A 27,325-nucleotide genomic window follows, 5' to 3' on the forward strand; every position below is an offset into this window, starting at 1 on the left:
CGTGGGCCAAAAACCGAGGTTTGGACCGAACCGTGGGCTACCTGTACCGTTGCACCCCTAATCCTGACTGCATAATCACAGTTGGCTGCACTCAAACATGGCATTTTTGCTACAGACATTTTCCCCATTTTTACTTCAGGGTTTTTATTCGGAGGGTCCCACGTGTACGAAGCCTACACATTTTTGGTTAACATCCCAGTATTTCACTCCCCTACCCAGTTTGTACTCTAGTGAATACAACTTTCATAAATTGGTCTGTGGTTGAGAAAAATCCCAGTCAGTCAGGCAGAACACCAGCATATTGTGTCTGAGAAGCTGTTTGGAGTACTGCGTGGAGTCGTGTTCTGAGTACATCTCATGACAAATCTAGCAAATTTTTAAATGTGTGTTTTTAAAGTTGCTTAGTGTAGTTAATAATAATCCTAAAGAAAAAAACAAAAACATCTAAAGCTCATCAAAATTCATTCAAATGTAGCAACGTGACGATGGGTCCACCTTAATTATTAAACATTATTGGTATCTGTGATACTGGCCTTGTATGAACTTGGTATTGGATCGATACTAAATCTTGCAGGATGGCCCACCACTCCTTTCAGCTGTCCTGCCAGTCTACACCACCTTTCACTGCCTTTCCCCTCTGCTCGACTCTTCATTTTACTTACAACTCCCTCCCTCTCCCTCTCTTTAATGTTCCTCTCTATACCTGTCAGGTGGAATATCATTGCATTATTGATGATTCATTGGTCCTTTCTTCAGTTATCCATCCATCCATCGACTCCCTATACAGGAACCTCTTTGTGGTGTGGCCTCATGTTAAGCTTGGTCTCCCTTTAACAGTAAGGCAGGAGGAGTGTAATGCAGCTACCTATAGTGCTCGGCTAACAAGGGAGACAAATTGAGTCAGTGTCAGGTATCGGAGTCCTTACAAGTGAAGTGGATACTGAAGTATGAGCAAGGAATGAGAGGGAAACCCGGCCTCCAGGTGCTCTGTTGTCTTATGTTACTTAATTTGCCCCCATTTTTTTAAGGACCCAAACAACCACTAGCAACCAAAAGCATCTACTGATCTAAACTGTTTAATAACTGTTGGTCCACTAAACCTATCAATACTTGTAAATAATTGGTGTAAAATACAGTCATCAGATATGACCCATTTGGACGTTCAGAGGCTCTGTACACAGCAAAAACACCAGTGTTGATTCAACTCCCATAGAGTTGAGTTTAACCCTTTTTCAGGGTTTATATAGCTCCACACTCTCCAGAGTTAAATTAGCACTATCAAAATAGTTAGAGATTTAACACTTTCCAAGAGTCATTTCCTCATCTCGCAAAACAGAGTTGAACTAACACTAAAGGCTTTTAACACTGCTCTGAGTTGCTTTGATACTAATTAAATGGTTAATTTCACTCAAAAAAGCGTTCTGTCATTTACACTGAAAAAAGATTGTTAAAATTGATTAAGAACTAATTCCAATAAACAATATAATTTCCAGAAAAATTTATTTTTTCCTTTTGTCACTCAGTTAAAACATAGTGAATGAAGGTATAAAGTCCAGACTTTCATCAGAAGCTCTGTATGAGCTTTGAATATCAAACCGATTATGAAACTTCAGCTCACAAATGTTTACTCCACACCTTTCCTCACTTGGGAACACTTTGAATGCATGGTGATGGTCATCATAATTCTCTGAGGAGCTTGTTGGTTTATAAAACATGTTCCCTTCTACCTAAAGTATATCAGTTCTTTCACTCCAGACTGACATCTCTTCCTCCTCTGCTCTACAAACAAGTCCAGCTTTACACTCGACACCATCAACTCCAACTAGTGGAGAAAACATGTTTAGACAAAATCATTGAAAGCATTTCATCGTTAACCATTTTCTCATCAATGAGTGGAAAAGATGTAATTTGGTGATATTCTTTGTGTTTGAAGGAGAAACTTTCCCAGTGATAAACGACCGTCTGATACTTGTGACCTGATTATGTTTTAGAAATGTTTCAAATATCTAACATTAAAGAACTTGTGCTTGGCTTTAAACCTAGACCACAGATATAAGAAGGGCCTCATCGTTCTTATTGAACATGGATAATGTTTCATTAAATGATGCCTAGGAAACAAGTTTTTAATGTGAATACAAGAGTTGAAATAGTTTGTTTTGCTCAACAATCAAATGTTTTAAATATATTTTTGTAACTAAAGTGAGAAAGGTTAAAAAAACTATGGTGAATATTTGAAGGAACAACAACATACAGTTTGTTCCACATGAAACATATGAGCGTTCTTTAATCCTCTAACTCACTGATGTGAGTGCGACTGGCCTGTTCAGCAGTTGGACTCACCTCTTTGACTCTAGGTGACTCTGTCATTCTCCCTACATCCATGTTATACACTGTTGTCTGCAGAAATGTGAAGACATTCCCTAATGCAGTAGAATAAGACAAATTCAAGTGTGCTTTGAAAAGTTCATCAAATGCTGAGGGAGCGGTTTGTCTGACATGGGATGAGACATGTATCTATGGTGATGTAGAAGTTGCTGATCTGACTCTTCAGACGCCAAACAGCGAGGTGGTGTGTGTGCCGACCCTGCTGGCTGTGGAGATGCTTCTCCAAACTCCAGCATGACTGGGACTGTGAGAAGAAAACTAGACTGTAGACACAAGAAAAATGTGCAAAAAAACAGAGGAAACTACATGACAGTAGGGAATGTTCAAACACCTGACACTGACTCCAGCAACACTTACATTCCAAAGAAAAGTGAATTTCAGCGAATCAGGTTAAATGTGGAACCTGAACTAAAATGATTTTGTACATCCATGACTTCAGTATTTTTGGTCAGTTCTACTTCAGTCTGTAATTTGGGGAAAATCTATTTATTTGTTTTGTACTTTGTCTAAACATTTCAGGTTTGACTCTAACTCTTCCTTTTGTGTGAGAACAAATTGACTTTTCTTTCCTCAGTCAGAGTTTTGTCATATATTTGTGTTTGTTTTCTCTTTTTGTTTAGGACAGCTGGAGTCATACTAGGTACAAACTCTAATACTGAGTTCATATTCATGTGTGTGTCCTGAAACCTGACAGCATTCTGCATATTTACACCAGCAGACCACCACTAGATAGACCACAACACAAAGGACCAACAGGCCTGAAGTCCAGACTCACACAGAACCAGCTCATGTGACTCCACACTAATGATGACAGACAGTCATGAAAAACCGGTTCAGTCACAGACATGTTCATGCATGTGAACCGCCCACAAATAAACAGATCCTGTTTATATTTTAGAACCTAAACTGCAGGTTCAACAGCTGACTGGACAGATAATGTTCTGACTGCTGTTTCTAAACATCCACACTTCCACACATGTATTTAAAGAACCAGAACCAGAACCAGAACCCTTCTACATGTCGTCTGTGCTCTGTGATAAAACAACACACACTTGGATTTCACCAAAACATCAACCAGGAAACAGGTCAGAGGCGGAGCCACATTCCACAGAACAAAGATCATTTCCCAGAAATCAAAGTTAAAGTTGTTCTCAGTGTGAGCAGAGCTGCAGACGTGTCTGTGGAACCATCGAACAAACCTTAAACCCACTTCATCAGATCTGTTTCCAGTCTCAGCAGAGTCTCTACAAACAGAGGTGAGTCCAACTGAGCTGATCTACAGCTTCAACACTACACTGCAACTGCAAACACACAAATAGAACTGTATTCATTTCACACCAACTCTCCTCACATGGTTCCTATCACTGAACCACATGGATAAACCAACAGGATTTACACAGATTCTATATTATTACAGCCCATGTCCTTTAGATGGTCTGGACTTCGGTTCTACGTCTCTTCCTGCTTTTGTTTCCACTAACATTTTCTACAGTTACACTTCAATGAACTTCCAGAACATTTCAAAGTCCAAGTATTGGACTGACGTTATGGATTTTTATCACTGCTGTAGAGTCATGTGACTGAGCAGTCACACTTATCTGAAGACCATAAAAAACTTTTATGAGTCTCCTTATAATAAATGATCACATGATGATAAACACTGATTATATAATTCAAATATTTCAGTGTTGTATCTGTTCTGTTGGTCCATAGATATGGCTGCTGCCGGTCGTGTCCGATCTGAAGATCAGTTCCTGTGTTCCATCTGTCTGGATGTCTTCACTGATCCAGTCACTACATCATGTGGACACAACTTCTGCAAATCCTGCATCTCTGAACACTGGAGGGTTAATGTTCCATATCAGTGTCCCATGTGTAAAGAGGAATTCAACACAAAACCTCAGCTGAAGATCAACACTTTCATCTCAGAGATGGTGGCTCAGTTCAGACATGAAGCTCAACATGAACCAAACATCTACAGCTCAGACCAACAAGCTGCCAAACCAGGAGAAGTTCCCTGTGACGTCTGCACTGAACCCAAACTGAAGGCCCTGAAGTCCTGCCTGGTGTGTCTGACCTCCTACTGTCAGACTCATCTGGAACCTCATCTGACAGTTCCAGCACTGAAAAGACATCAGCTGATCCACTCTGTGGAGAACCTGGAAGACAGGATGTGTAGGAAACACAACAAACCTCTGGAGCTGTTCTGTAAAACCGACCACACATGTATCTGTCACCACTGCACCTACTCAGACCACAAAGGTCATGATGTTACTCCTCTGAAAGATGAACATGAAGAACAGAAGCCAAAGCTGAAGAAGACAAAGGCTGAAATTCAGCAGATGATCCAGGAGAGACGACTGAAGATCCAGGAGATCCAACGGTCAGTGGAGCTCAGTAAGAACGCTGCAGACAGAGAGACAGCAGACGGTGTTGAGGTCTTCACTGCTCTGATGGAGTCTGTTCAGAGAGGTCTGGACCAGCTCTTAGAGAAGATCCAAGAAAAGCAGAGGAGCACCGAGAAACAGGCTGAAGACTTCATCAAAGAGCTGGAACAGGAAATCTGTGAGCTGGAGAAGAGAAGCACTGAGGTGAAGCAGCTCTCAGGCTCTGAAGACCACCTCCACTTTGTCCAGAGGTTCACATGTGTCAAAGCTGCTCCATCCATGAAGACCTGGACAAAGGTCAGCGTCCGTCCACCATCATATGAGGGGACTGTGGAGAGAGCTGTGTCCAAGCTGGAGGACAAACTCAGAGAAGACATGAAGAAGGTGGTTAAAGCTGAGCTGAAGAGAGTCCAACAGTATGAGGTGGATCTGACTCTGGATCCAGATACAGCTTATCCTTATCTCATCCTGTCTGATGATGGAAAACAGGTTCATCATGGTGATGAAAAGAGGAACCTTCCAGACAAACCACAGAGATTCTCTCGTTGTCCTTGCATCTTAGCAAAGCAGAGTTTCTTTTCAGGCAGGTTTTACTTCGAGGTTCAGGTCAAAGGAAAGACTAAATGGGATTTAGGAGTGGCCAGAGAGTCCATCAACAGGAAAGGAGAGATCAGACTGAGACCTCAGTTCGGATTCTGGACCATCAGGTTGAGAAATGGAAATGAGTACTATGCTGCTGCTGGTCCTCCTGTCCGTTTGTCTGTGCAGTCTGGTCTTCAGAAGGTGGGGGTGTTTGTGGATTATGAGGAGGGTCTGGTCTCCTTTTATGACGCAGGTTCTTCAGTTCTCATCTACTCCTTCATTGGCTGCTGCTTCAACGATAAACTCCTCCCATACTTCAGTCCATGTATGAATGCTGGAGGTACAAACTCTGCTCCTCTGATCATCACTCCTGTCGACACTGAGTAAGAAATTCATCAGATGTACAGATTTTCTCTGATTTACTGGAGTCACTAAACTTAGTGATGATGTAAACTGTTTAAACGTGTATGAATCTGGATCCAAATGCACTGAAATACTCACATTAGTGCTGATAATAATCCTGGTTTGACACATTCTGATGTCTGTGATTTAATCCAATGATAATGATGGTGTTTTAATGTGAACTTGAATTCAAATGTTGGGATTGTGAATGTGTTTCCATGATGGGATTGATTTTATACATTTAAATGATAGAAGTGTTCAGGAGAATTCAATATTCAATAATAACAGTAAAGATTCTGTTCATCAGCTTTAATAAATACAGTCATATACTGTCTACATTTGAAATGAAAAAAACCATTAAAGGTGCAGTATGTATGAATTCTGTTCTAAGTAATTGTATGGCCCTGAATGTCACCAGACATTAAGGAATCATGTTCATTTCAAATACTGATATTACGACAGTAGTAGTCCAGCCAGAATATTTGCATTTGAAAAGTTCGGTGTCAGCCCCGAAATGATGTTTATGTTGACATAGTGTGTTTTGGTCTGAGGCTCTGTCTTCCAATCACAGTCAGTAGCCTTTCAGTATCCAGGTTGGCAGTTCCACTGAGCTGCAGCTGGAACATTTCTGATCACAAATGTCTGATGTTAATAAACCTAAAAGGACTCTTATTATTCCCAAATACGTCAAAGTGACAAAGTGAGAAACAAAACAAGGATCTGTATAGGAGAAGATTTAGAAACATGGAGACGACTGAAAGAGGAGAAGAATTTGAAGACCAATGCCGGCTCTGCCTTAGTCTGAACACCGGTAAGAGCCACTGAGAGCCGGGACTGTCGTCTCTTCACCTGGTCCCAGACCGGCGGTGTCTTCTCCTGAGGCCGGGCTGCAGTCTTCTCCTGGCCCTGGTGAAGAGACTGCTGGTCTGGGACTGGTGAACAGACCGGGTACCGGTGTAGGACTGGTGAAGAGACCGGGTACTGGTCTGGGACTGGTGAACAGACCGGGTACCGGTGTAGGACTGGTGAAGAACTGGTGAACGGACTGGGTACCGGTGTAGGACTGGTGAAGAGAACGGGTACTGGTCTGGGACTGGTGAACAGACTGGGTACCGGTGTAGGACTGGTGAACAGACTGGGTACCGGTTTGGGACTTGTCTCTTGCCATGGTAGCTCCTTGTAGTACATTGTTTTCTGTGGAGTAGTGGTGTGTAATCCGAAAAAAAAAGTGTGTGTGTGTGTGTGTGTGGGGGGGGGGGGGTCAGCTGGTTTCTTATAATACTATGGGGGGGGGCGCTCATTTCCCTTTTCCCTATCTCCTGGTTCTGTGTAAACTTTCATTTGAGTGTGCAGGACGTATGAAATTTATGGTTGTGGTGGCAAGGATTAGTGGAAACACTAGTAGTAGACGCTCACACTGGATCTGGCAACCCCTAGTCTGGGGGGAGGAGGAGAGGATACCACACTCTACAGCATTTGGAATGTGATTGCAGTACCAGTTTTGGCCACAATCCTACATACGGCACCTTTAAATATGAAATGTTTGCTCAGTTGTTTTCTATTTGTTCGTAGACAAACACATGTAATTATTGTAAACACTAATTATTTTCACATCAGCTCAGACAGAGATTAGACCATATTAGTTAAAAGCAAATATATTGAAATGATTCATCATTTGTTCAAATATGTTCTGATTAAATTTACTGAAGTTGAAATCCAATCAATCCATTTGATAAATCACAAACCTTCAACTTATTTGGATGATTCTGCTCAAATATCTGAACTATGTATTTACATGTAAACTATGAAGAAACAAATGGAAATATTCACATTATTTCTTCTGTTAAATGTAAAACTTCAATAAATATATTAAACTGTAAAAAGATTTGTCTTGTTTCTTCTTTTTTTTTTTTAAATCTAAAACTGTAATATTCTAGTAAATAGTATATAGTAAATAGTCTAAAAAATGATGTAAAAATGCAGAGTTTTCCCATCATAAACCAACCAAAGCCCCTGCAACCTGATAAAACCAATCTATGAATAAGTCCAGGTTGACTGTGAATCTGCTTCAACAGATCATCATGTGTCCCTCAGTCCAGATCACCAGCAGTGGAATCCCACACATCACCAAACAGTTCCACTGGTATTTGCGTTCATTCACGTTCAATGGCTACTCTTAATTCAGTGGCTGTTGCAGGTCTCAGCGTAGACTTTGTCTTTTAGGTATCCACATAAAAAACAGTCTAGTGGCGTGAGGTCTGGGGAACTGGACAAACAGGTGGATTGGATGGAGGGGTTTGGTTGAATACCCTCCTCGTTCCCCAGACCTCACACCACTAGACTGTTTTTTATGTGGATCCCTAAAAGACAAAGTCTACGCTATGAGACCTGCAACAGTCGCTGAATTCAGAGTAGCCATTGAACGTGAATGCAGGTAAATACCAAGGGAGCTGTTTGGTGATGTGTGTGATTCCATTGGTTGTCGTTATCAGCAGAGTCTGGACCAGAACGGACGTCAGTGTGAGAACAGGAGGAACAGACAAAACAAGAAAATGACGTTTGGAAATTCTATTACATTTTGAAAATTAAACGAATTTTAATAAACACCTACTTTACAATTATTTAAAGTGTGTATAGACCTTTTTTCTGTTTGTACACAATGATGACGTAGAATGTAAGCGCGAGCATTTTGGCAACGAAAGTATAGCGGAGTTAAACAGCTTGTCAAGCTATGCAAGGGGATTATCGACTAAAGATCGTGAATGTTACGTGAACAAGTTGACTTTGACAAATGGTGTCCGACTGCTAGATCCGTGTTCTATTAACGAGTGGTTTGAAGACGTTACCAAGTGGACAAATATATGTACAGGGTGGGGAAGCAAAATTTACAATGAACATTTAGTTGTTTTTTCTCAGCAGACACTACGTCAATTGTTTTGAACCCAAACATATACTGATGTCATAATCATACCTAACACTATTATCCATACCTTTTCACAAACTTTTGCCCATATGAGTAATCAGGAAAGCAAACATCAAAGAGTGTGTGATTTGCTGAATGCACTCGTCACACCAAAGGAGATTTCAAAAATAGTTGGAGTGTCCATAAAGACTGTTTATAATGGAAAGAAGAGAATGACTATGAGCAAAACTATTACCAGAAAGTCTGGAAGTGGAGGAAGCAACAAAAAACGTACCAAAGCTTTTATTAAAGCTCTCAAATCCAAAATCCTAAAGGATCCAACCAAATCCATGAGAAAAATGGCAATTGAACTTGAGGTAGACAACAAGACCGTTAGAAATGCAGTAAAATAGGATTTGAAGTTAAAATCTTACACAAGAACACCAAAACACTTGTTGACAACAGCAACAAATCCAACTTTAGCAGTTTTTGGGAATCATGTTTAAGGCCGCCTTCTAGCCCAGATCTAAACCTTTGGGGCGTTTTAGAACATGCTACCGATAGAACATCACACAGCAATGTTGACTTTCTTAAAGATACTATTAAAGAAGAATGGGAGAAGTTGTCACCTGAATATTTGAGGAACACTTGCACAAGTTTCAGGAAGCGTGTGAAGGCAGTTATTGAGAAAGAAGGAGGACACATAGAATAAAAACATTTTGTATTATGGACATTTTCTTGTGGCAAATAAATTCTCATGACTTTCAATAAACTAATTGGTCATACACTGTCTTTCAATCCCTGCCTCAAAATATTGTACATTTTGCTTCCCCATCCTGTATTTAGTTGAGAAACTGAACATGTACACCAGAGAGAAACTGAGTGTATAAGTCCCTGGATGCTTATGAATACGTTGTATGTGGTCTTGTACAGAACATCAAATCCCATGACATAGACTCGGAGTTTTGTGTTTTGAAATCGGAAGTTCTCCCTAGTCAAAGACAAGGACTCAAGACAACGATGTATGAAGCTTGGGTTAGAATCAACCAATGAGAAAACTACGTCCTCACAGCAAATTGCACCTGTATAGCAGGTTAAGTAGCTATTGTTTAGTGTTGTTGGCTTATAGATAACAGTTCACTAATGTAAACAAGGCCTTCCCATAAAATGAAAGAGTAGATAGATAACCTTACCTGATACAAAGTGGGCACTGCCGATGCCAACATTTGTGATTCTGTCCTCATTCCAGTCCACACCTTTAATCACCTGCAGACACAGACGCCGCCAGTTGCTTTGAAATGGTCGTGATCTTGTCGGAATCCTGTAAAACTTTAATCCTCTGGTGGAATAGCGATTGGTACAACTGTATACGCAACAACCAGACATGTTGATACTGGGAACAGTTTGTAAAAGTTTGCTAATCAGTTGCTACTTCGTCTTTGTCAGTCAGAACCGCTGGAGAACAGCAACGCTTCTGTTGCCAAGATATGCGTGCATCATTATGTGATGTAGGCTGAAAAAGGGTGTACAGATTTTTTGGGACCCCCTGTAGATACTTTTCTTACTGAGGAGTTGGAAACATTGGCCATCAAGTAATACATTTCTCTCATGTAGTTACTGGGAACTTCCTCCCTGGTTCTTGATCAGTTCTTCAGCATAATTTGGTGCCTTAATGTAATTTGCTGGGAAAGCACTGATGCCACTCTCCTGACCGTCATTAACTGTAAATACATTTCCTGGGGGGTGGGTTGTGGTCCTCGTAGACACTAAGAGGCAGAGAACGGCAGATCCGTCTGATTTAAAGTGACAGCTGTGATAGAAGGTGTTGATGCGTGGGCCATCAGTTCACCTCTGTTTCCATTCCATCTGACAGGGTGGACTCAGTAAATCTGCAGACGGCCTCTCGCTCTGCCAGTCGTTTCCCTCTCATCTCTCTCTCTCCTTTCCTCTCCAGTCTAATCTTTATGAGTAAAGGTCAGAGTGTCTTGCTCTTTTCCATTCTGCTGTCACTGGACTCGTCTGCTAGTCAAGTGCTTATTAGCTCTGGCCTTTCACTCTTTACAGATCAGACTCCACCGGCAGACAGACCGACACTGATTCATTTTTCAGCGCTGAGCTTTTCCTCTTCTGTCTGTCACCAGATGGAGTTCACACACACATTTCTGACTGGTACAGAAATGAAGGATGTCCCAGAAGGGTTTCCCAAATGCAGCTTTTTTGAACTTCCCATGAGGTGGTGTGGAATTGTAAGACACCAATGCCATAAAAATATATATGCAGCAGACTACACTCAATCCATGGTCTGAAACCGCTCTTAGCCCTTATGCAAAGAAAATATATTTCTCTATATATTGACTGTCAATATATTATTGTATAATATATATTTATATTTAAAATATACAGAATAATATATTGTGTCAATATATTTTGTATTATATTACAATATATTGAAAAATACATAAGAAATTGCCGCTTTCCATATATTGAAACATATATGACAATATATTTACTTATATATGTAAATATATGTCATTATATATTTAGTAATACACTTCATAATGCATGTATGCATATATACAAACATATATTGTCTAGTGTATTACTAAATATATGTAATTATATATTTAGTAATACACTTCAAAAAATATGCATGTATATATATGTACATCTTTTTCATCCTATGTTGCCAAAATGACTAAGAAGGCATCTTTTTTCAGTTAACACTTTTTTCATGTATATCACGATGCATATTTTCATGAAATATGTTATTATGCATACCAAGTAATGTAAGTGTTGATAAATATCTGTTTTATGTAAACTTGTGTCAATGGAAAGAAATTGAGTTTCAATTAAACTATATGTAAAAATATAGGGCAGTTTTTGTCTTCATTGCAATATATGTTTTATATGTATCAATATATGATTAAAGCATATATTGCAGTATATTGGAAATATATGCACTACTTTCCCATATATGGAAATATATTTTTTAATATAATGCATTATATTTTTCAATATATTGCCATATATTTTTGTTTCATAAGGGAGGATCTGGGTAAAGCTGGTAAAAGAAAGCAATGAATCGTGTCTGATGATTAGGTGGATAGCACTGGATGAAGATTTTATCCCAAATAAGACTGACAAGAATTTCAAGACATGGATCAAAAAAGGATTAGTGAAATACAGTGACCTTTTTCATAAAGGTTGTCTGAGAAGCTTTCAAGAAATAAAACAGATTTACCATCTTGACAACTCAGATTTCTATAGGTTTTTACAAATCTGTCATTATTTGGACAAAATGAACAGAGTAGATCTAGACAGACCACTTAGTGGAATAATGACAATTTGACTGAAATCCTATAAATCATACCCAAACAACAAGCTAATATCAAGACTGTACACCGAGTTACAAAACATTAGGGCTGAAAATACGGTTTTATATCAAAGAAAAGTGGGAAAAGGAGGACAATTTTGAACTGACTATGGAAGAATGGACTAAAATACAAGAAAATATATGGAAAAGTACATCTTCACTTAGTTGGAGATAATTTGCGTGGAAAAGTGTGATTCGCTTTTTTAGAACACCTGCACAAAAAGGTTTAAATGTAGATCCATCATGCTGGAGACAGTGTGGGATGAAAAAAGCTCATCACCATCATATGTTTTGGAACTGTCCCAAATTATCTCCCTTTTGGGAAAAAATCAGGAATAGTATTGACAAAGTCATGAAAATAAAAATGCCTTTAAATTTGGAGAATATGTTCTTTGGTAAACGACCAGGTGGTATAAAAGGATTTTGCAAAACATATCTGTGGAATATCATCTTGATTGCCAGCAAACAAGTGATCACTAGGAAATGGTTGACAGACAAAACACCCTCACTCAATGAATGGAAGGACCTGGTTAAAGGTCCCGTATTATGCTATTTTTCAGTCACGTCATATAGGTCTCAGAAGCCCAAAAACATAGTATTTAAGTTTGTTCGCCCCAAAATCATCCTTTGTTCGGAGTTTCAGCGGTCGAAAAAGTCCCTCTCACCAGCCCTCCTCAGAACAGGCTGTTTCTGGGCCTGCTTCCGGGTATGCAAATGAACGCATCTGTCCACGCCCACTCCTCCTCCCCTCTCTGGGAGAGGACGCGGCTTACGCTAGCGGTACTACGCGCTAATGTTGACTGTGAAGCCATCATACACATGTCTCAGACAGATCGTCTTTCCAAACACTGGCTTTCTTTGCCTTGAGGCGTGATTGAGCCCCGATGGAAAACGGCGGTGTTGTGTCGGGTTCGTGGACCTGACACGGAAAGACGCCTGCCGCCACTAATGCAGGCAGCTGCTAACAAGCTTGATGCTAACTCTACTGATGCCAACCACAAAAGGCCCGTGTTCACAGTAGTTCTGTTCAATGTCTCTGGATATTATCAGCTCTTGCATGTTAACGGGGACGCAAACGTTAGCAGCAGTAACCGGGCTATGTTAGCTGCCATGCTAACGTTAGACGTACACATCAACCACCAGCTTACCCGTAATGTAGGGTTATGCAGTAAAGAGACAAAAAAATGATCAGAACTTCCATCTCCCACACTTGGACTTGGGTCACGAAGCGTTGGTACTGCGTCCTTCTTGGTTCGGAGTCTTTGTGCTAAGCCGCAGCTGTATGGGCCCATGTTAAAAAACACTCGTCCGTGAAATGCCGGGCACACACATACAAGCGTTTGGGAATGTTGTTTGGTCCATGACCATCAAAAATAGAATCCAGACACTTTTTTCGGAGAGGCTCGGAAGTGGGGAGCAAAAATAAACTATGGTGTTGGTGTGTGCAGACAACAACACCACAACTTGCGTGCCTCGCCTTCACCATGTTTGTTGTCCAAGAGCTACTTTGCCAGGGCGGGGCTCGCTTTGCCAGGGTGGGGCTCACCTTTTCATGCAGGGTGGGGGCACAGTCAGGGGGAGGAGTTAAATCCGCTTATGTCGTCATAAGCGGACCCAACTCAAACTCGGCCGTTTGAGCATTTTCACAAACTGTGGTGTAGCAAGGCAGGAGGAAACAGACAGTTTTCAAATTCCAACCTCATAATGAGGAACTGCAACACACACTACTGTAAGAAAACTGTCACAAAGTCAGATTTGCATAATATGGGACCTTTAAAGAAATTGCTCAAATGGAATAACTCACCTTTACACTAAGGCTGGACCAGGACAAATTCAAGGAATGTTGGAGACCGTGGATAGATTTTATAAATACTTAAAAAGAACAGACTTGACGCCCATTGTTCAATTGCTACTCAATTGTTGTCTTTGTTTGTTTTTTTTGTTTGTTTTTGTCTTGTTTTATAAAAAAACAAAACTATCAATGTATAAAATATGTAAATCTTGCATTGTAAACCAAATAAAAACTTGAATTTAAAGAATATATATATACATATGCAGCAGATGTGGGTGCTCTAAGGCGCAATCTCAATTCATCCCTTGGCCCCTCCCCCTTCCCCCTTCCCCTTCATTTTCTGTGTTCATGTGAAGGGGTAGGGGTGTCCTCGAGTCAGACGGGAAGGGCTAAGGTGGAGGGCTGTTTGACCCTCCAAATGGAGGTTTTTCAGGACCACACTACAAACGGAGGGAGAAATCTAACATAATTCTGTTTGAATCATTGATTAGATGGAGGTAAACACAGCTAGAAAGTGCAGCAGTGTGACGACGGAAACACACAAATGTCCATAGTTTCTTCATAAACAACTTCATCATTTGATTGACTGTTTAGTGCTGTTTCAATGTGTTATAGATCACATTTCTGCCATTTGCGGTTGATAGACATAAAAAGTCTTTGTTGTATTTTAGAACTGTTCTCGTCACTCTTTGTTTTGTTTCACTCTTTGTTTCTGATTCGTTAGCTATTCTGCTTTTATTTCCACCACAATTCACAAGTCACAAAAGGTAATCGGAATAGGAATAGGTAACCGAGGTAACTTAACTGTATAGAGACAGTGTTTTTTTTATAGACTAATTTAATGAAAGTCTACTCTTTGGCTTATTTAGGCTACATTTGATTCGCTTTTAATCTAAAAAAAACAATTATCTGTACTCTGAACTTTGCTTTGGAACTCAGATGAGGGTGATTTGAGAAACACTGACATAAATTTGACTTTCTTATGACATCCTCTCGCTGACCACCATGCCTCAAGTATAAATGGAAATAGAGAATTGTTTGTGATAATGCTAAAAACTTTCCCAAACCTCTGACTCAAAAACAACTCATCAGTATTGTGCCACAGTTCTCCTAGTGATATTTACTATGTGAAGGAATACATGTGTGACTGGATATTGTGAAACTAATCAATGCTTGGCACCACAACCTTAGATTGATATTCATTGTATGCAGGGATGCAGATTTACAGGCAAACTGTTCAACTAATCAATACATCCTGCTGAAGCCTCTTGGTAATGTTGTGTTTGTGAGCGGATGGGAGCAGTCTGCTGTTACCTGTAGATGATCCATACATGGCACCACAACCTCTTGATGATGAGGTTTTGTTTGGGCTGTATAGGCTGTTTTATTAAATGATCTGCTTTCCTGGAATTAAATCCAGTTAGATTTGTCAGTGCTGTGAAGTGAGGATGATAAAAACAGTTTGTAACCATTCAGTGTCAGGACATTTGAGAACAGGAGACGTTTTGGAGGTTCGGTGTGTTAGGCTCCGTCCACACAGCAGGTCTGAATGCACCATTCTGTTTTTGGGTTAAATCCGATTTTTTTGTGCGCACGTTCATATTACACATTAACCCTTTCATGCATACTGGTCACTACAGTGGACAGCTATTCTACAGCTGTTCTCTTGTATATTCATGGAGTTTGTTATTTGGTTTTTTTTTGCACATATCTTTATTAAAATTATAAGACACTACATATCTTATCTGAGATGAATTGGTAACATTGTGTTGATCTCCCCTGAGCGTAATAGTTATAGTTTCCACGCAATTTATCAGTAAATACATGTTTCTTCGCTTCAAAAATTAAACGCATGGTGTCCAGCTGAGTGGACATTTTTGCAACTTCATGAAAAATAGGTTAATAACTTTTTTTTAAATTATTATTATTATTATTACTATTTTTTTCTGTATTTTTTTTTTTAACATTATTTATTTATTTATTTTTCATAAGACATTTTTCAATCACATTGTGTTTTTTTTCATGTTTAAAGAGAAATGAAAACACTCAGAAAAAAAAATCTTGATTAAGGTTCTTATGATTTGTGCATGAAAGGGTTAAATATGACTTCTGTCAGTTTTGAGTGTGAACTGACCCTGAAGTGACCTGCATCTGCAAAAGACGTCCTGACGTAATGTAGTGACGTTCATGCTGAAGTCAGCCAACAGCTCTGCCACCAGGGCTGTGTAGTGGCAACAATCTGGTGATACAATACTAGGATCATGATACAATATATCACGATATATCATGATACTGTTAAAAAAAGGCAATATTTTTTGTTTGTTTTCTTCTTTTTTTTGTTTAAAGATTATTTCCTGGAAGAATTGAATTACATCAGAAATATGCACCAATACTAAACACATTTTTATTTGATCAGAACAGGGTCTAATGTTATATGACAAAATTTGTCAAATTCTCCTAGTTTTCAAAGGAAGTAACATCTGCCGCTCAGTAAAAACAGTAAACAGTGCTTTTAGGATGCTTCAAATAACCATTATTAAATAAAACAGGGTTAAGTAATAAGTAAGATATAAACAATAAAGAAAATCAAAAAACAAAAATGAACCTCCACCATATCTGTATTTGAATAAATACCTAAAAATATCCATACAGTACTTTTTAATATTGATACAGTATTGTGAAATGAAATATCATGATATATTGCAGAACTGATATTTTCTAACATTAAAGTGGCATATTTCAGAATAGATCAGGGAAAAAGTGTGTTTGTTTGAACCTCGTCTTTTTTTCAGCAACACAAACATTGTGTAGAGGACCAAACAAGAGGGCAGATAAAATAAATCATAATTTTGCACAAAAAAAGTCACAAGAAACGTTTTGTTTGATCACTTTTAGCTTTGATTACAGAACTCATCCACATTTTCATTCTTTATGCAGTAAAACGCTTGATCAATGACACAACAAATGTCACCGCATTTATTCCTGTCCATAGTTGCAAAAATTTTTCTTCAAGATCTAATATTGATGATGAAGAGTCAGACCACTGTGTTAAGTGTCCGGCACATCCAAAGGGTTTTCAGTGGGGTTCAGGTCTGGACTCTTCAGGGGCCAGTCTATGTCTGACATGATGCCTCATCCTGCCTGAACCACTCTGACAATCTGAGCCAGTGTCATCCTGAAATATGTCTGTGTCACCAGGGAAGAAAGTCCAGTTCAGATGTTCAGACCCGGTGTCAGATAGAAAACTGACCCCCACGGAAAAGTAACCCACCCCCAAGAAAAGTAACCCACCCCCAAGAAATCACCAAATTTGTAAATAAATAAATAAATGAATAAATAAATAAATAAATAAATAAATAAATAGGTACTAGGGATGTAAAGATATGAAAATTTCATATCACAGTTATTGTGACCAAAATTATCACGGTTATCATTATTATCACGGTAATGTTGAGATTGTGCTCAAAATGTTCAAAAAGTACTAATACACACACTGAAATAATTTAACCAAGTTGTATTCTGAAAACAACACCAAAAAAACAAATAAAATAATAGACACAATGTCCCTTCTGTGTCAGAAACATTCCAATATTAACCCTTAGTGGTCTGAGCCTATTTTGTCTGTTTTTCAGTCCTTTTGATTTTGCCTTTATATACTATATAAACAAATGTTTACTATACCCATGTTGGGGATCTGTTTTTTCAGCACAAGTTCATTTATATCATCTGTCTATTATTTTTTCACTTTAACCTACGATGAAAACATAAAAGGACAGAAAACACAAAAAATATATAAAATCCGATCTGAAAAATGTACATAATTTATTACATAAATAACACACAGATGCTCAACGAACCTTTTCAAAGACTTTAAAAGTGAATATTGGTTCCAAATATTAGGTATAGAAAATTAAAATTGTAATAAATTAAAACTATACTCAAATATTTGACATAAAAGCATAGCTTTACATAGGCGTTTTTTCCCCTAAAAGTGCCGTAATCAGACACGGTTATTGTGATAATTAGAATTTAAACAGTAATGTTTATGTGTTTATGTTTACGCATTTGGCAGACGCTTTTTTCCAAAGCGACTTCCAGGGGAAAACCAATTAAATCACTCAATCAATCAAATTTTATTTATATAGCGCCAGATCACAAAAAAGTTATCTCTTGACATTTTATATATAGAGTTGGTCAAAACCAGACTCTAAGTCAATTCTACAGAAACCCAACAGAATCCTCCAGGAGCAAACACTTGTGACTGGTGACAGTGGAAGGAAAAACTTCCCTTTAACAGCAGAAACCTGGAGCAGACCCAGACTCCTGGAGGATGGCCGTCTGCCTTGACCAGTTGGGGTTAAAGAGAGAGAGTAGAGAAGGGGAAAAAGAGAGAGCGATAGAGATAGAGACTGGGGGAGAGGGGGAGAAGGGGGGAGTAGGGGGAGACACATGGAGGCGGTTGAGGATAAGTGAGTGGTGATGATGAGGGCAGGGAAGAGGCCGGACCACCGCAGCAGGTCCAGAGATAATCCTGGAAGAATCTGTGGTTGTCCTGGGAAAAACCTTATTAGAATATTTAAAATGGAATGTTTGAAAGTGCTAGGACAGGAGGTGCTCTCGGAAGAGCTGGGTCTTCAAGAGCTTCTTGAAGATAGGCAGGGATGACTCTGTTCTTGTAGCACTTGGTAGAGCGTTCCACCAACGTGGAACGACCCATGAAAAGAGCCTGGATTGTCTTGTACAAGGTCTGGGGACCACCAGACTACGTCCCCAGACGAGCGGAGTGGTCCTGGGGCGACATAAGCTTTTATTAGTGCACCTAAGTAGACAGGAGCAGACCACGGAGAATTTTGTAGGCTAGGATTAAAGATTTGAATTTGATGCGGGCAGCTATGGGTAGCCAGTGTAACTCAATGAGTAAGGGGGTGACATGTGCCCTTTTAGGCTGATTGAAGACCAGACGCGCTGCTGCATTCTGGACCATCTGTAGTGGTTTGACAACACAAGCTGGGAGGCCCGTTAGAAGAGCATTGCAGTAGTCAAGACGGGAGATAACCATAGTCTGCACCAGGAGCTGGGTGGCCTGTTCGGTTAGGTATGGCCTGATCTTTCTTAGGTTGAACAGAGTGAAACGGCATGATCGGGTGACAGAGGCAACGTGATCCGTGAAGGTCAACAGATTATCAATCATGACTCCCAGGTTACGTACTACACTGGTAGGAGCCAGAGGTATGGAGTCAATAGTGATGGAGATGTCCTGCTGTATGGTTGGCTTAGCTGGGAAGACCAGCTGTTCAGTTTTGGACAGGTTCAGCTGAAGGTGATGGGCTTTCATCCATGCAGATATGTCAGAGAGACAATCTGAGATCCGCACTGAGACTGTGGAGTCATCAGGTGGGAATGACAGATAGAGCTGGGTATCATCAGCATAGCAATGATATGAGAAGCCATGTGAGTGGATGATCTGACCGAGTGAGGTGGTGTATATGGCAAAAAGGAGGGGGCCCAACACAGAGCCTTGGGGGACCCCCGTGGTGAGGCGGTGAACTGCTGATGTGTGCCCTAGCCAGGACACACTGAAGGACCGACCAGTAAGGTAAGATTGAAACCAGGAGTGGGCGTGGCCTGTGATGCCCATGTTCCAGAGTATGGATAACAGGATATCATGATTGACAGTGTCAAATGCTGCTGATAAGTCCAGTAGAATGAGTACTGAAGACTTGGCTGCTGCTCTAGCCTCTTTCAAGGCTTCTGTCACAGACAACAGAGCCGTTTCAGTGGAGTGGCCGATTTTGAAGCCAGATTGGTTGATGTCAAGGAGGTTATTTTGGGAGAGGAATTCTGTGACCTGTTTGAAAACAGCCCTTTCGATGATCTTAGAAAGGTATGGGAGGAGTGAGACTGGTCGATAATTCTCCACTTGAGTGGGGGTGAGGGAAGGTTTTTTGAGTAGTGGTGTTACCTGCGCTTGTTTAAATACTGTAGGAAATGTTCCTGATGTCAGTGAAGCATTAATCACATGTGTGATTGGTGCTGTGATAGTAGGGGCTACAGACTGTAAGAGGTTGGATGGAATAGGGTCCAACAGGCATGTTGTAGGACGGCTAGAGGAAAGGAGTTTAGACACCTCGTTCTCTGTGAGGGGAGTAAATGAGGGGAATGATGCAGTTGGGCTTTTATCAGTTCAGTTAGTAGTAGCCATAGTCAGGGGAGAGGAAGCAGTGTGTGATGATGAGGATGTTGAAGAAGGAGGCGTGCAGTCTATGGGTGGATCAGTGAACTGACTGCTGATAGTAGACACTTTATTTGTGAAAAATGAAGCAAAATCATCTGCTGTCAGATTAGTAGTGGGCGGTGGAGGTGGAGGGTTGAGTAGTGTTTTAAAGGTTGAGAATAGTTTCTTGGTGTCGGTGGCAGAATGAATTTTGTTATTATAGTAAGCCTTCTTCGCAGCAGTGACACTGGATGAGAAGGATACCAATAGTGACTGGAATGTGATCAGGTCAGAAGAGCTTTTTGTTTTGTGCCATTTTCTCTCTGCGGCTCTGAGGTTGGTACGCAGCGACCGGAGGTTATCATTGAGCCATGGGTGGGACTGGGAGGATGGAGCGGGTCTAGTAGATAGAGGGCACAGATTATCCAGACAGGAGCTAAGTGTAGAGCACAGAGACTCAGTGGCATCGTTAACCTCTAAGGAGGAAAAAGTGCTGGGGGGAGGGAGAGCGGAGGCTACGACAGTGGAGAAGTGGGTGGGGGACAGGTTGTGGAGGTTGCGGCGGAAAGAGACCATGGGGGAGGGAGCAGAGTGTTTTTCAGGGAGAGACACACTGAACTGAATGAACTAGTGGTCAGACAGGTGTAAAGGTGTGACTGTGAGGGCATCTGTGATGCAGTTTCGGGTGACAATGAGATGGAGCTCTTTACCAGCTTTGTGGGTTGGAGGACTGCAAACCCGCTGTAGCTCAAAAGAGAGTATTAGTGACATGAAATCTGAGAAGCTGGGATTGTCTAAGTGGATGTTCATGTCACCGAGGACTAGCATGGGGCAGTCATGCTCTGGGATGGAGGAAAGCAGAGTGTCAAGCTCATCAGGAAAATCACCCAGTTGCCCTGGTGGACGATAAATGACAATTATGTAAAGTTTGACTGGTGCTGTCACTAGGATGGCATGGAATTCAAAGGAGTTGTATTTGACTGAAGGTAGGAGTTGATTGTATTTCCATTTGTTGGAAATTAACAGACCCACACCACCTCCTCGTCCAGATGGACAAGAGGTATAAGAGAATGTGTGGCTGATAGAAAGTGCGGCTGGGGTTGCATTGTTTTCAGGCGTAATCCAGGTTTCAGTGAGAGCCAGGATGTCCAGTGTGTGATGGTTGGCATAGGCAGCAATAAAATCTGCTTTGTTCACTGCAGATTGGCAATTCCATAACCCTATAGAGAAGGACGCACCAATGACTGTGGTGTATATTAATGGGCGGAGATTGGTGATATTACGATGCCTTTTAGCAGTGTGAAACCCCATACGTGAACCGAAAATAACAGGAATAGGATGGTGACCAGTAGAGAGATTGTTCCTCAGAGGTGAGCTGGTGTGAGTGAGGGGTGTAACTGTCATTAGTGAGGGGCTGGGAGAGGAGGAGAGATCAGCTGGGGTGGTATTCAGTCTGACTACAGACTGTACAGGAGACTCTGAACGTGGTGATGTTTGATGTGACCAGCAGGGGGAGCAGGTGACTGCAGCAGAAGACGGGGAGCGTAGTCGCAGAGCGCAGTAATACTAACCATCTGCAGTTTTACCGCGGTTTATCGTTATACCAGTAATCGTTACATCCCTAATAGGTACATATCAGCACAAAACATCTTATGAAAAGCACAGAAACTTACTAACAGTTATGCTTTGCACAAATGTACAAGCACATGATATTACAACTATATCTGTGAATCTGTTATTTACTCAAAAAAAACAAAAAACTGTTTTTGATTCAAATCCCATAGCCTTTACTCCAATCTGTTTTCACCCATTCAGTGTTACATAGTTTTTGTTACAAATGTTACTACATTAATATGTATATTAGAAAATAAATACATAAAGCCTATTTTTTTTTCCACAATTCGTTAATAATTTAGGATTGATTTCATGTCCAGCAACTCTAAAATGAACACAGATTATTTACTTCAGTGTTTATAGGAATGAGTTAATTAAGGAGTTTCTCGTGAAAATTTCAAATTAGACGCATATATTAAAGCTTATTATGATATAAAAAAGTGTTTTAGAACATTTTTATTAACATACAGTATGAGTTCATATAAGGCAGGTTTGTCAGACTCATTCTGGTTCAGTTCCATATTCAGCCCAGTTTGATCTGCAGCGGGCCAGACCAGTAAAATAATGACTTAATAACCTATAAAAAATGACAAATCCAAGTTTTTCTTTTTTTTTTTTGTACAAAAAACCCCAATTAAATGATGAAAATATTTACATTTTACAAAAAAGATGTGAATAACCTGAAAAAACAGAAATTTCATTTGAAAAATTAGTGCAATTTTAACAATATTCTGCCTCAATTTATTATTTCTACATGTGCATTTACACACAGTGTTCCATAAACATTTGGGAACAGGCAGAATATTGTTAAAATTTTGGAGTTTGGAACTAAAATTTGAACAATTTCTACAATATTCCATCTGTTATTATGAACACAACTCCAGATCTGGATCCATAAATGCACCAAACATTTAGGAACAGGCAGAATATTGTTCAAACTGCACATTTCAGGTTGTTCATCTTTGTTTTTATGTAAGTATATATTTGCATTTTACTGTGAAAGAATAGTTTTGTAAATGTAAATATTTTTACAGTGTAATGTTATTTTTTTCACTTAAATTTTTTCCACAGAATTTTTCACAAAGAAAATTTGTCCTTGTCATTATTTCTGGGTTATTGTGTTATTTTGACTGTAGATCACATTGGTCTGTATGTGGAACCTGAACCAGAAGGATTTGGACAACCTGGACTGTTCAGGTTCATTTTTGCGCTTTCATCCCATGCGACCTGGGGGCCAGATTTGGCCCCTGGGCCGCATGTTTGACACCTGTGATATAAGGGGTCAAAATTCTATGGAGGGGGTCAGTTTTCCAGACTAGAAAAGTGACCCGGGGTCAGATTTCCGTGGGGTCAGACTTCTACATGCCACCGTTCATTCAGTCATGCATGAGTTCTGAACACTGACTCTCACAGAGGACTTCCATGAGTTTTTGCCAGTGATGATGGGTTATAATCTGAAACTGTACCATGAAATATTATGCACTGAGCCTAAATACATGCATCAACAAGATTTTTACAACCACTATGGAAGATCTGCATCGTATTTGTGTACTCAGGGGAAGTTTTTGTTGGACTCAGGACAGTGCACTTGGGACCAAAAGTTATGGCGGTGACACAGGTTTGGTTTTTATGAGCTTAGTTGCCTCAGATATTTTTCTTTTTCTTTTTGATGGCTTTCATCATTATAAGTGTTTTAGAAGTTTCACAGACTTTTACTGGCAAATAAAACACAAGAAAAAAAGTAGAAAACACAAACATTTGGAAAATCTGTAGCTAAATGTAATCGACTTTGCAGTGTTTTCTTTTGTTTTACTTCTAAAAACATTAATGTTATAGTGCAGTGTCTAACAGAGACTACTGACAACACTTCATACTATTTGAGTATTACAGAACATCTTCCCCCATATTATTATTTCAATCATTCATTCTATTATAGGAGCTGTACTCTCCTTTATGTTGCATGAAACGGCATTATCATGGCTAAGTGTCTATTAGATTATGCAGTTCAGTTTATTATTGGTGCTGCATGTGTGGGTATATTTGTGTGGTTTGTCATCCAGAATGTCTGCACTGAAGTACTGTAGTCAGGTGCTGTAGAAAAGACAAAGATGAATGATAAACCAGCCTACGAAGCTGTGAAGGTTGCAGATTTGTGAATTGGAAAATTGTTCAGAATTGACTAGGGGTGTGAATTGGCAAGAATCTGGTGATTCGATACAAATCACAACACTAGGATCACGATACGATATATCACAATATATCATGATACTGTTAAAAAGGCCAGTTTTGGTTTGTTTCTTTTTTAAAATGATTATTTCCTGGAAGAATTGAATTACACCATAAATCTGCTCAAATACTAAACACAGTTTTATTTGATCACAACAGGATCTAATGCTACAGGGTGGGGAAGCAAAATGTACAATGTTTTGAGGCAGGGATTGAAAGACAGTGTATGACCAATGAGTTTATTGAAAGTCATGAGAATTTATTTACCACAAGAAAATGTCCATAATAGAAAATGTTTTTATTCTATGTGTCCTCCTTCTTTCTCAATAACTGCCTTCACACACTTCCTGAAACTTGCGCAAGTGTTCCTCAAATATTGGGGTGACAACTTCTCCCATTCTTCTTTAATAGTATCTTCCAGACTTTCTGGTAATAGTTTTGCTCATAGTCATTCTCTTCTTTCCATTATAACAGTCTTTATGGACACTCCAACTATTTTTGAAATCTCCTTTGGTGTGACGAGTGCATTCAGCAAATCACACACTCTTTGACGTTTGCTTTCCTGATTACTCATATGGGCAAAAGTTTCTGAAAAGGTATGGATAATAGTGTTAGGTATGATTATGACATCAGTATATGTTTGGGTTCAAAACAACTGACGTAGTGCCTGCTGAGAAAAAACAACTAAATGTTCGATGTAAATTTGGCTTCCCCACCCTGTACATCACAAAATTTTCTTGTGTTTAAACTTAAATTCAGTTTTACAGACATTCCAGTTTCAGATCCTGTTCAAATGTTCATATTCTGTTAGTTCACAACTAACATCAGAACAGGATTTTTGTGCAATCCCAACAAAACTAACATTATTTAATAAAAGAGTGTTAAATAATAATAGATAAAATGGAAACAAAAAAGAAAAACAAAAAAATAAAAATGAACCTCCACAATATCTGCATTTAAATAAATACCTAAAAATATCAATACAGTACTTTTTAATATTGATACAGTATTGTGAAATGAAATATCGCGATATATTGCAGAACTGATATTTTCTTACACCCCTAGTGTACAGTAAAAGGGCAAGTGCTGCACTCTCCTTTATGTTGCGTAAAACGGCATTATCATGGCTAAGTGTCTATTAGATTATGCAGTTCAGTTTATTATATTAGTGCTGCATGTGTGGGTATATTTGTGTGGTTTGTCATCCAGAACATCTGCGCTAAAGTACTGTAGTCAGGCGCTCCAGAAAAGACAGATGAATGATAAACCAGCCTACGAAGCTGTGAACGTTGCAGATTTGTAAACTGGAAAATTGTTCAGAATTGACAGACCTTTGTCTTCAGTTCAGAGAATGAAGAGCACAGAAGGAAAGGTCAGTTCAAGCACCAGAGTGCACAGACGACTGTGAAGCACACGTGTATATGTCAGTGCTGGGGGTTAAACGCTGGAATTCTCTTTATAATGAGCTGAAAGACTGAAAAAACAGATTCCAACTGAAAAAAGTGTATAAAGACAGAACAATGAGATTATATGAACACTCATAAGTTTTTACATTTTGCTTTGTATTTGTACTGCATCTTGTGACATATTTATTTCCTTATTTCGGTCTGGTATAATGGTTTTGCATCAGTTCATCAGGTATATGTTTACCTATGTTTTGTACTTTCTGGACATGTAGTTTTGCACTTGGTTTTGTATTCATTTTGTATTATCTTTGGATTTATTTAGTTTGGTTTGTCTGACTTTATACCGTATGATTTCATAGCTAGTTGTGTATAACTAACCATTAAGGCTATTATTATTCAGAAGGGGGCAGGAAATATAAGATTTTCTTCATCCTGCTCCTTTTTGAGCATGGGTGTGTACATGTTTGTTTACTTGATGATTATTGAATGCTTGCTGATGAAATGCACAACCATGAACGAAATAAATAAATAAATGAAATGAACCTTTTTGTGATTAAGGAGGACAAATGCATCTGTGGCATCCCAGCGTGGACTGGGTCTAAAATGACTGTTTGTGGGCATTCTTTGTAGTACACAGCTGCAGCGCTTGGACTCTACATTATTTTTCTGTCTTCGAATAGAACCAATAGTCTGAACAGAAAAAGTTAAAGACAAAACCCTGGTTTCAATTATCACACTGAAATGAATTGCCTGGTGTGGGTTTGACATAAATGCATTCTGTGCCATTTCTGTGAGACTGAAAGGTCAAGCAATTCCCACCCGAACAGGCAGACACTTTTTATTCTCAGGTATATTTCATATTATTCCTGGTACACTGAATTGCATGTAATTGTTTTTGTGTGTGTGTGTGTGCGTGCGTGCGTGCGTGTGTGTGTGTGTGTGTGTGTGTGTGCAGGAGCTGGAGGTTGGTCCCCCCTCACCTCAGACAGGTATCAGTGGTTGGAGGTCGACCTCGGGGAGCGGACCAAGATCACAGCTGTAGCCACACAAGGACGCTACGGCAGCTCTGATTGGCTGTCGTCCTACCTGCTGATGTTCAGCGACACTGGACACAACTGGAAACAGTACAGACAGGAGGACAGCATAGGGGTGAGTTCATCCATGTGTTCACAGGAAGAGAAGATCTGCCCGTCTGGAAGTATGGGTTTCAGCTGTTAAAGCCATGGCAGCACAGACACAGACACTGGGTTTGTTGTGTTGTCATTGTCAGCGTATATACTGTATGTATATGCTGTACAGCAGGGGTCTCAAACATGCGGCCCGGGGGCCAAATGTGGCCCGCCAAAGGTTCTAATCTGGCCCCTGGGATGTTTTTGCGAAGTCCAAAATTCCACAGTTGTGAATTAAGCAAAAAAAAAAAAAAAAAAAAAATTAGCTTGAATTAAGGAAAAAATGTCAAATTAAGCAAAAAAAAAAAAAAGTCTTCAATTAAGACAAAAAAATCTTGAATTAAGCAAAAAATCTTGAATTAACAACTTCAATTTTTTTCTTTGTTTTAGTGCAAAAATAACATTAAATTATGAAAATATTTCCATTTCCAAACTATCCTGTAACAATAAAATGTGACTAAACCTGAACAAATATGAACAACTTGAAATGTCTGTATTAAATTCAGTCCAGTTTGAACTCTTTTCTTCCTGTTCCTCAGTTTTTAGTGTCTGTAGCTCTGATCCAGAATGCACATGGACTAATGAGAAGTGGAGGCAGAATACTGTTAAATTTGCTCTTATTTTTCTTAAGAAATTTCAGTTTTTTCATGTTATTCACATCTTTTTTTGTTTGGATAATTCATAAAAGTATTTTCATAATTTAATGTTTTTTTTTCTTTACCCTAAAACAAAGACACAAATTGTCAGTTGTCATTATTTATATGTTATTCTGTTATTTTTTTAGTGGTCTGGTCCACTGCAGGTAAAATCGGGCTGAATGTGGAACCTGAAGGAAAATGAGTTTGAGAGCCCTGCTGTTCAGTGTTGTAGAGT

At 39.5% G+C, this 27,325-nt stretch overlaps 2 protein-coding genes across 2 annotated transcripts in view; both read left to right on the forward strand.

The window, feature by feature from the left end:
- LOC115436826 (contactin-associated protein-like 4) overlaps positions 1–27,325 on the forward strand; it is a 262,042-nt gene that overhangs the window by 19,335 nt on the left and 215,382 nt on the right. Inside the window, exon 3 of the mRNA XM_030159784.1 lies at positions 26,239–26,432. Coding sequence (XP_030015644.1) covers positions 26,239–26,432 — 194 coding nt within the window. The remainder of the gene's footprint in view (positions 1–26,238; positions 26,433–27,325) is intronic.
- On the forward strand, positions 3,389–7,334 carry LOC115437691 (E3 ubiquitin-protein ligase TRIM39-like). Its single transcript, XM_030161001.1, has 3 exons — positions 3,389–3,641; positions 4,099–6,128; positions 7,308–7,334. Exon 2 carries the CDS (start codon positions 4,101–4,103, stop codon positions 5,739–5,741), a length of 1,641 nt encoding a protein of 546 aa, XP_030016861.1. The 5' UTR covers positions 3,389–3,641; positions 4,099–4,100; the 3' UTR covers positions 5,742–6,128; positions 7,308–7,334.

Source organism: Sphaeramia orbicularis, chromosome 17, assembly GCF_902148855.1.
Source record: "Sphaeramia orbicularis chromosome 17, fSphaOr1.1, whole genome shotgun sequence".
NCBI classification, from domain to species: domain Eukaryota; kingdom Metazoa; phylum Chordata; class Actinopteri; order Kurtiformes; family Apogonidae; genus Sphaeramia; species Sphaeramia orbicularis.

Coding starts and splice junctions, on each gene's coding strand:
- LOC115437691 (XM_030161001.1), top strand. CDS start 4,101: ATGGCTGCTGCCGGTCGTGTCCGATCTGAAGATCAGTTCCTGTGTTCC.